The sequence below is a fragment of the Lipotes vexillifer genome, unplaced genomic scaffold, assembly GCF_000442215.2.
Source record: "Lipotes vexillifer unplaced genomic scaffold, Lipotes_vexillifer_v1.1 scaffold153, whole genome shotgun sequence".
Taxonomy (NCBI): domain Eukaryota; kingdom Metazoa; phylum Chordata; class Mammalia; order Artiodactyla; family Lipotidae; genus Lipotes; species Lipotes vexillifer.
This window is the reverse complement of record NW_006774670.1, coordinates 2,219,446-2,229,434: the sequence shown is the minus strand read 5'-3', so window position 1 is coordinate 2,229,434 and position 9,989 is coordinate 2,219,446. Positions and strand designations below refer to the sequence as shown.

The 9,989-nt window shown below is 35.3% G+C and overlaps 1 protein-coding gene across 1 annotated transcript in view; it reads left to right on the top strand.

The window, feature by feature from the left end:
* Positions 1-9,989, top strand: part of ARAP2 (ArfGAP with RhoGAP domain, ankyrin repeat and PH domain 2) — a 183,717-nt gene that overhangs the window by 55,751 nt on the left and 117,977 nt on the right. Inside the window, exon 8 of the mRNA XM_007449426.1 lies at positions 764-942. Coding sequence (XP_007449488.1) covers positions 764-942 — 179 coding nt within the window. The remainder of the gene's footprint in view (positions 1-763; positions 943-9,989) is intronic.

The following is a 9,989-nucleotide window of genomic DNA, read 5'->3' as shown; positions in this document are numbered from 1 at the left end:
GAAAGAGTGAGAGAACTAAGTTTTAATTCAACAGATGAAGATGCTATTGTTAGTGAATGGAATGGGTGAGTGAATATCAAGGCAAGCACACTCTTGAGTAGATTCCAAGTGCCTGTTTCTAACAGTAAGCTTTTCTGGATATTTTAGTAACTGCATTGCTGGGTACAATCTGTTACCTGTTCAGTAGCCGTATTACTTTCTTATATTAAAAGAGACAATCCAATCTCATGAATAATCTAACAGAATGCTACTTAGACATTAACATGGATACACATCATCTGGAGATCTTCTTAAAATGAAGATTCTGATTCATCAAGTCTGGAGTGGAGTCTAGGATCTTGCATTTCTATTTAGCTGCCAGTTGAAGCCAGTGATATTGGTTACAGGACATCTGAGTACAGTCGGCCCTCCATATCCTTGATTTCCACATCTGAGGACATTTTTGATCCCTGGTTGGTGGAACCCTCAGTTGATGAACCTGAGGATGCAGAGGGCTGACTGACTGTAAGGGACTTCAGCATCTACAGAGTTTGGCACCCTCTGTGGGTCCTGGGACCAATCTCCTGTGGATACCAAGGGATGACTAATAAGTGTTATTTCTTTTCCCTAACAAAATTGGACCATTTACCCTGCCGACAGTAGCATTTAGATTGTGGTTCTGGGAAAGAATCTGTAAATGATCTGTTCCAGAGAAAGTCAATCTCTTTCCACATTTGTATGTGTTTATAACTTACTAAGCATATGTATTTTCTCCTGTTTTCAGAGGAGAGAAATGACTGGATCAGCATCCTGTTAAATGCACTGAAGTTACAGGCCCTTTCCTCGCAGTCTCAAGGAGCTGTTGCACCTGAGAAATGTGGATATCTTGAACTGAGAGGCTATAAAGCTAAAATTTTTACTGTGTTAAGTGGAAACAGTGTGTGGATTTGCAAAAATGAACAGGTGAGCTATGTTACAGTGATTGCAAATTGTGGTTCCTTACATTACAAACGTGACAAAGCTACATTAACAACAGTACTTTGTTTGTTAGACTTATTCATGTTTTACTGATAGAGTTTTGCTTTTGCTTTTTGTACTCCACTAAATATAACAAAGAGTTGCTCTGTTGAATTTTCTCAGTTCCACCAGAATCAGGAAGGTAGTCTACATCAAATTTGAGACTGGACATCACCCTTTGAAGGAACTGAGGAAATAGAATCATGAAAATTAATTTTTGAAAAGTATTCTTAGCTGAAGTAACATTACAAAACTACATGAGAGAATAATTAAGAACCAATTAACCATTACAGCCGTTGTTGAATAGACCTCCTTCTGCACCTGTTGTTATTTCTTTTGTTTTGTGACAGAAAATTACAGAGTAGGCACAGGTAACATATTTTCTTCAGTTTACAGGATTTGGGGGTTTTTTGGGTTTTGTTTTTGTCGGTTTTTTTGGAGTAGATACATTGCTTGCTGAGGAGATAATTGACAAGAGACAAGTGATTGATATACACACGTTCACACGCATGCATACACACACATATCACATATATAAATAAGATAGATTGTTGGGATATTAAATTGGTTAACATCAAATGACTCAGTAGAGAATTTAAATGTTTTGAGGAGACTGATGTTAGTTTTAACAAATTCTGTTAATTTCATTTGATTCTGTAGACTTCTTTTTCTCTAATATACCTGGTTTTTAATATGTAGAAGAAAATTATTTTCTTACCCCTTTTTAGGAATGAATTTTTAATCTTTCAGCCTAGAACGTATTAGATACTTAGTCATTATTTGTGGAATTAAGCAGTGTGTTTTGGATATCCAATCTAACATGAACTTATTTTGTGATAAATTATCATGGGTTACGATAAAGTGAAATATAAATGCTGACATTTTTCATAACAGAAGATAGAGATAGCAACTCAAAACAAACATTAGTTTCAAAAAAATTAACTATAGATCTTTATCCAAAGCATTCTCTGAACTTGAGTGTGGATTTGTTAATTACATTTTTAAGGATAAGATTTCTTAGCCAATTAACTGTGGAAGGCATCATTGAGCACTGTTGGCATATTAATAACGTGGAGAGTTAGCATATTCCTCAAGAAGGGTGGTGATGTACAGCTTAATAATGTGTATGAATTGAATATGAACATTTTCAGTCTGTGAAGATGCTTAAAACTTAAAAAAAAATTGGAATAAGGTTAAAAATGCAAAATTTGCATGTATCAGAATGGAAGTTACTCTGCCAAATTAATTGAGGTATTCATTTTTTACTTGCACAGACCTGGTGGACTTCCAATTACTAGTTTCATTATTTACATTAGCTAGATTGTCTGGGTTTATGTTATCCTCTAAAAGTTTATGTTTTTAAAGTTTTATTAATACTTTCTGGTTAGCAAAAAATTATAAGAAGTTCTTGCTTTAATAATAATTGAGCATGAAGAGCATAATAATGACCACCATATGTTGGGTACCAGGTACTGTGCTAATTAATTTATAAACATTCCCTTTTAATCTTCCCCACAAATGTAGGAGGAAGATATTCTCATCCATGTTTTATAGATGAGGAGAATGACAATTAAGTAACTTGTTTAAGGATTACAGTTCATCATGCAGAGTTTAATTTAAAACAAGAACTTTATAACTCTAAGCCTAGCTTCTTAGCCACTATATCAAAGTGTCTTTTTAAAGTCTATGTTGAAAAGAAAATTTCTGGCTTGTGACCTTTTAGAAATAGACTAAGAATTCTTTCCTTGAATAACTTAGTTGCCTAGGAGGTTCAGAGTGTGCATTCAGTAAACATTGTATACCATGTCAGACACTCTAAAAATGATGTGTTTACTGAGGAGAACACAGTCTTACCTTCCAGGAGGAAAAGTCAGACAAGTCAGCATTTATGGTGGATGGTGAGCTCAGTACTTTATTAGACTTGTGCAGAAGTTACAGAGAAGGGCAAAAAGGGCATCTAGTGAAGTCTGGGAATTAGAAACACTTCCGTATACAACTAATCAATATTATCTCCTTAAAAATTAAGGCATTTATGCTGGACCCCTCCTCATCTTTTGAGAAGTAAGCCTATTTTTGATGAATGTATATTTCAAGTCTGTTTTCAATGCTTTGACATGCCCGTATGTGCGCCTTTAAAAAGTGCACACCATTGTTTGTATATGTGGTCTTAAAAAAAAAAATGCATCGTATTATATAGAGCCAGGTCTTAAGGCACTTGGTCTTGAGGCAAGTCTTACGGAATTAGTTGGCTCAAGACCAGATGGATAAATTAAGGAAGGCCCTTCATGTTTAGGCCCTGACATACCATTCCAGTTTCATCTATTTTTACATCCTGGTATATGTCTTTCTCTCCAGAGGAAAGTTGCTCCTGGGTTTTCTTATGTGGTTGAGCAGACTGTGGAAAGAACTTGGGTGACAGGCTAAATAAGGAGTCCTTCTGAATGCAGAGGGCTTTAAGCTAGTGTTTTAGGAAAAGCACTAAAAGATAGTAAAACAGTTAGATGTCACTTCTAAAAGTTTTATACACACAACACATGAAGTAATCTTATGGTTTTTTTAAATGACAGAAAAAAAAAAAACTAATCGTAAAAATGTAAGAGGTGTTAGATTTGAATCTCTGTATCTTAATTTGTATTACATCTAATTTAAGTCCAAGAATCAAAGCTTAGTTTAAAAAAAAATTAAAATAATGATTTTTGTCACCCACATAACTTACAGTATAAATAAAATAAAAAATAAAACTGACCTACATCCCCCTCACATATGAACTATTTTCATTTTTCTTGCCTCTATTTATACATAGTTTTACTAGTTTACTTTGGAAGTTTCTCCAGAGGAAGTAAACAAACAGTGGATAGAGGTGGAAGGGTAGCTGCTACAGAATGTGTTGAAGAGTTATTAAAATGGAAGATTGGAAGCTAATTTAGAGCAAAGAAGATTGGACTGGGCTGTAGCCGTTCTGGGTCTTCATTCTTGATCTGCTACTGATTGGCTCAGATAATTAAGCTAATCTCTTCCAGTTTGAATGGCATCATGTGAAGAAGAGAGCTGGATTACTATCTCTAAGGCCATTATTTAAGTTGCATGTTAAAATTCCAGATATCTGGGCTCATTCCAGACCCATTGACTTATTTCTGGGGACAGGGGTTTGAATCTGTATTCCTATAAAGCATCCCAATTGACTCAGTGACTGCTGATGCAAAAACCACACACAGTAAATCACTGCTTTACGGGTTTTTCTTCTTGAAAAATGATAAGCATCCAGCTAAAGAAACGAGATATTTCTGGAGATGGAAAATGTGTAAAGATCTCCTGTGACAGCACTGAGTGCTGCTTTTAGTTCATCATCCCTAATATTGGGGTTGCTATACCTCTTTCTGAGGTTAACTTTCACTTGGAAGTGTGTCTTTTTCCTGATCAAACACTTTGAAATGTGCAAATGTTTAAGTGGAAATTTAAGAAAATCATTTTTTAGTGGTAATAAGTTTTTAAATAGTTTTGAAGAACTACTACTAATAACTTGTGTATGGTTCTAAACTTTAGCTACTGTTTTGGGGTTTTTTCCTACAATCTCAATTTTTATATAAAATTTAAATTTTTCAGCTTATAAATTATATGATAACTGCTTAATTCCTTTTTCTGCATACAAACTTTTGTTACCAGAGCGTGATCTATTGGAAAAATTAAAACTCCATTTGCAAAATCAGCATACAGGAAAGTGTTTGAAAAACAATTTGAAAATGTTATTTCCCATAAGTTCCTTTAACTCTGTGTATGTCTGGAAATTTACTCTAACTTTGTGGATTATTGTTTATCTTTTCTAGTGCTTTTCCTCTACTTCCAATAGGTGTCCTTAATATTCCATGTCAAGCATCCGTACAGATATATTTGCAGTAATTCTTTCATTTTTTTCTGGATCTATCCCTTCTACTGAATCAAGAACTTATGTTTTCTAAGTTAAAATAACTATTAGAATAGACTATCATAATTATGGTCTTATTTTTGAAATTCTTTATTTTTTAAGAAAAGTGGCATGATAACAGAAAGGAAGATGCCAATCTGCACGTTCTCAACAGTACACTGCCAGGTCTAAACTCTATGCAATTAACATGGACTTTTCATTTTCTCAGTTGCTCAGTTCAAAGATTTACTTTTTTTAAATCTCTTTCTTTCCCTTTCATTTATTAGCAGATTGTTGAAACTAACTTGAAGTAGCTTCTGAGTAGGAGAAATGCCTTAGGGAATGTTAGGGGTTTTTGTTTTTTGTTTTTTTGTTTTTCCAGATGGGCTATAAGAGGCAGAAAAGAACTATGAAGAGATATGTAGAAACATTTGTTAGAGAGGAAGATGGCAAAGTAAAAATAGATACTAAAATTCTTTACCTAATTACTCAGTTGAAAAACACTGTGGTGCTATTATATCAATTAAATGTTATCACTTTAAATGCTTACACTGTCTCTCAGCCCACCCCCCATGTGTTTAATTTTTGCATAGTTTCTTCTATTCCTTGTTTCTGCTTATGTTTATATGCCTGCAATATATTATAATTATGATAGTTTTTCCACATTGTTACTTCAACTTTGTATAAAATGAGTTGTGTAATAGAGTTTGATTACAGTTCACTGTGTTTCTGTATTTATTCATCTGTTTTACAAAAGTTTATTGGGTACCTCTTCATTCCTGGGTGCTGCTCCAGGCACTAGGGGCTCACTGGTAACCCACAAGGTCCCTGCTCTTTAGAATCTTACCTTCTGATAGGGGTGATAAATAAATGAGATAAATAAATGAGATTTCTGAGAGCCTTCTGTTGGTGGCCTTTTCTTTCTTTTAGATTTGCTTTTTGGACAAGAATTCCTATGACCCTTTTCTAAAGAATTGTTTATATTTAAAATGCTGTTAGGTACCTGAATAGGTACCTAACAGAGAATAGGTACCAGTTTCATTTTAACTTTAAAAGTGTTATTATTTTTATATTCCCAAATTAAGGCTGTGACAGTTTACTTTATTCACTGTTGTGCCCTTAGGAGTTCCAGGCAAGTAGCTGACACTCAGTAAACATTTGTAGAATGAAATGGTTGAATTAATAGTCATTTACAGCTGTCTTCATGACTAGAGAGTTTATATTTGAAAAAAATTTTTCTTTTAATATTATTTTCTTCTTTATGAATTCTCTTTCCATTTTCTCCTATGTATTTACTGGAATTATATTGCCACTCCTGACAATTTCTTTAAGCTCTTCATATAATATAGATATTTATCTTCATGTCATGTTTTCTGCAACTGTTTTTCTAAGCTGTTGCTTATTTTTCACTTTTCAGTTAATTTTTATTTACTTATTTATTTATTTTTGTCTGTGTTGGGTCTTCATTGCTGTGTGCGGGCTTCTCATTGCGGTGGCTTCTCTTGTTGCAGAGCACGGGTTCTAGGTGCGCAGGCTTCAGTAGTTGTGGCGTGTGGGCTCAGTAGCTGTGGCTCGCTGGCTCTAGAGCTCAGGCTCAGTAGTTGTGGCGCACGGGCTTACTTGCTCTGCGGCATGTGGGATCTTCCCAGGCCAGGGCTCGAACCCGTGTCCCTTGCATTGGCAGGCAGATTCTTAACCACTGCCCCACCAGGGAAGCCTTTTCAGTTAAGTTTTGTTGCATAGAAATTTTGTTTATAGAGATAAATTGTGTGTTTTTTTTCCAGTTCAAAGCTAATAGACTTTCTGTATTCTGAAAAATAATTATTTTAGACATTTATTTATCTTGAAATGATGTGGGTGTAGTATATAAGACAATATTTTTAAAATGTTAGATAGGTAATGAAATATGAACATACCCTCAGGTATATATATGTAGTGTTATATATATGGTACTGCTACTTGAACGGAATTTCTGCTAATAGATATGAGGTGAATTTAAGATAATTGACTTTGGTTTCCATTTGTTATGCTGTCCTGAAAGCCAGTCTCCCATCTTTTCCTGATGAGTTTTTGAATATCATGTTAATATTAGGGAATTCATTACAACCAGGTGTCTTGCTTGGTGGGTTTGTGTATCCATTTAATGATAATTGTGGCATTGAGGTTTTAACTACATTCACTTGATTAAACATTCTCAAGTCGGGGTATAGCAAGAGACTCATTCCCCCAACATAACGTTCTCTCGTGTCTGGCATGGGAATGAAACTCTAACAGAATTTACATAGACCTCATAGGGCTCTGGCTTGTGTGGTGCAGAAAGAAGCAGCAGGATGGAGGTGGTGGCCTGCTGTTTCTCTGGTTCTATATCTGGCCAAACTCTGCATCTGGTGTTTCCCTGGAAATCTGGTGCCAATGTCATACAATGCCACATCTGTTTTCCACAAATGTCTAAGCACCGAGTTCTTAAATTCCTGGCATGGAAACCTGGCATCTGGTGTTTCCAAAAATAGGCTTGAGATTTCAGCAAATTTGGGGTTAACAAACGCTTTTTTAATTTTTCTGTTTAGGAATCAAACTGTTGTTTTGCTCTTTCACTTTGTAGTTTTAAAAGGTAGTTTGAGCCAGGTTCTGTTGCTACGCATTTGTACAAATAACCCATTTCAGTGTCGTGGTAAATATTTGCCATTAATTCTAATCTGAATGTTGAATATGGAATCATTGGTGTGAATACTTTCAGTCACTGTAAATAAAATGGATATATTCTCATTGAAGACAAATTCTGTATTTAGAACCCTCAAATCAGGGGACTGTCTGGATGTACCCCTAACGTGTACATCCCCTAACGTCTAAATACCCCTAACGTGTATTTCTTTATTCAGTTTTTATAGCAATGCTTTATAAGGTAGATAGTACTATCTTTTCATAAATGAGGAAATGGAGGTCTAGATGAATTAAGGACCTTGCCAGTAGTCACACAGCCAGTAAATGGATCAGCAAAGATTCTCCCCCAGTTCTGACTCGTGGTGCCCACATCATAATTATCACCTTTGCAACATCAGACCTGCTCTGCCAAGTGTGGCCATTCATGCTCTTTGAGATCCTACACTGTATGACAGCAAATTAACTGTAAAATATAGTTTACTCCAGAATCTGTGTTTAGCTTTATGCTTTCTGTAACAATATATTTCTACCTATTGAATTTCTATGCTATTGTTTTTTTTCAGTGCGGTTTATAGGGTTTTAAAGGTTGAAGTTTGGCATGTTCCCGACTCGTGCCTATTTTTCAAAATGAGAATAGTACTCACAATCAGATTGTAGTTAATGGGTAATTTAGTTTTAATTTTCTTGAAAGTTTAACACTCACATTCCATCCCATTTTACAAAATTTATATATGCCTGCTAGTTATTTTTAAGCATGAATTTTCTTGTAATTAACTTTTTAATAGGTAATATGTTCGGTTGCCTTCAAATTCAAGCGGTATAAAATAACAATAATAACAATTAGTTAACTGGGAGTATGTATCTGCTCTGCCTTTTTTGCAGAATTGTTAAGAAAATCAAATAAGAGTTCACAGCTGTTTGTAAGCTTCAGAGCACTACACTAACAGATATTAAATCAGTTATGGAGTGTATATGCTTAATGAAGACCAATGCTTTTAAAGCCTTTCGACATTAGCAGAAGGGTTGGAATACAGGACAAATAGGTTCTTGACAATGCAATGTGTCACTGTGTTCTGACCAGCCTATTTTTAACCACTAGTCTTAATAATTTCAAATGGTTTTTGTATAATCTGACTGCATGGTTTTTTTTTGCTCTGCAGAAGGCAGAGAGAAATGTTTGTATCCTGATATTTAAGTGCTGTAGACTCATACTGTCTAGATTCTACAACTGGTTCTGCTGTCTAATTCAGTGTTTCTCAGTATTTGCTATGTATGAGAATCATATGGTGGTAGTTTTGTTTTGCTTTTTTTTAACTGAAAATCCTTAGGCAAGCCCTCTGATTCATGGGATCAGAATCTCAGGGTGGGAGGAAGAGATCAACACAGGTAATTTTGATGAGCATCTAGGAATGAGATATGTTCTAAACATGTTCTAAAGACTGTGTGAAAAGATGGCTTAATGTCACCACAAATATTTTTAGTAAGAAATGCAGTTGTTTCATATTTAATGGCTTTCAAGAGCACTGACATTTATTTTGTTACTCTGCTGTACATTTTACAGTCCATTTGTGCTGGTGAGTTCAGGGGATACTCTAATTACTCAAAACCATATGGCCATGGCAAGCAGCTGATAAATGGGTTACAGTTTCTTTCCAGGCTAAAAAATCATCTTTGCCTTGCTTGGGAGAAATCTGGGGCCTTGAGCCAACCCTCACTTGTTTTATTTTTAACAGAAGTCACAGCTTTATATGTAGATACTTCACGACTTGCTTGTCGAAATGAGGCACCATCTCTTCAGGCTGGAGCCTTGATGAGCCTCATCAGTTTCCATCCAAGGTTGTCAGTCTTACCATCTGCTGGTCTGATGGTCTGAGTCTGTATCTCCGCCCTTAGTAACACGCAGTACCTGCAGGCCAGGCCCCCATCAGAGAATAATAAGCGGGAGTAGTCTGATAGCCAGGTCTTGTCAAAAGCTGCATCACAGAGAATTGTTTGAAGAAGATGCAGCCTGACTGTTTTATTCTAGAGGTACCCCCATATCAAGCTGAGCCATCAGAAAGCTGTTTCTAAAATATCTTACCTGGCTACCCCTACTTTATTTTCTGATTTATAAAAGAGAGTTTGGTATACCAGGAGCATTGGTATAGATAACTGAGAATCTGTTTTCTTTAATTTGATAATTATAAGTTTAACTCTATACCAATATGCTAAAACTTATTAAAATGGGGCAGATTGGAAAAGTTTGATTCCCCTCCTCCATATAGTACTGTTTTTTGTTAGGTGGGCTTATGATACAAAGTGGAAGTATATCACCTTCTAAGTATTTCACAACACCTAGCATGTCTCTGCATCTTTTATATTCCTGACTCAATTTCTGGCTTGTTTCTCCCAACAAAATTAACCATTGTTCTTTCATCAGAAAAAATCATAC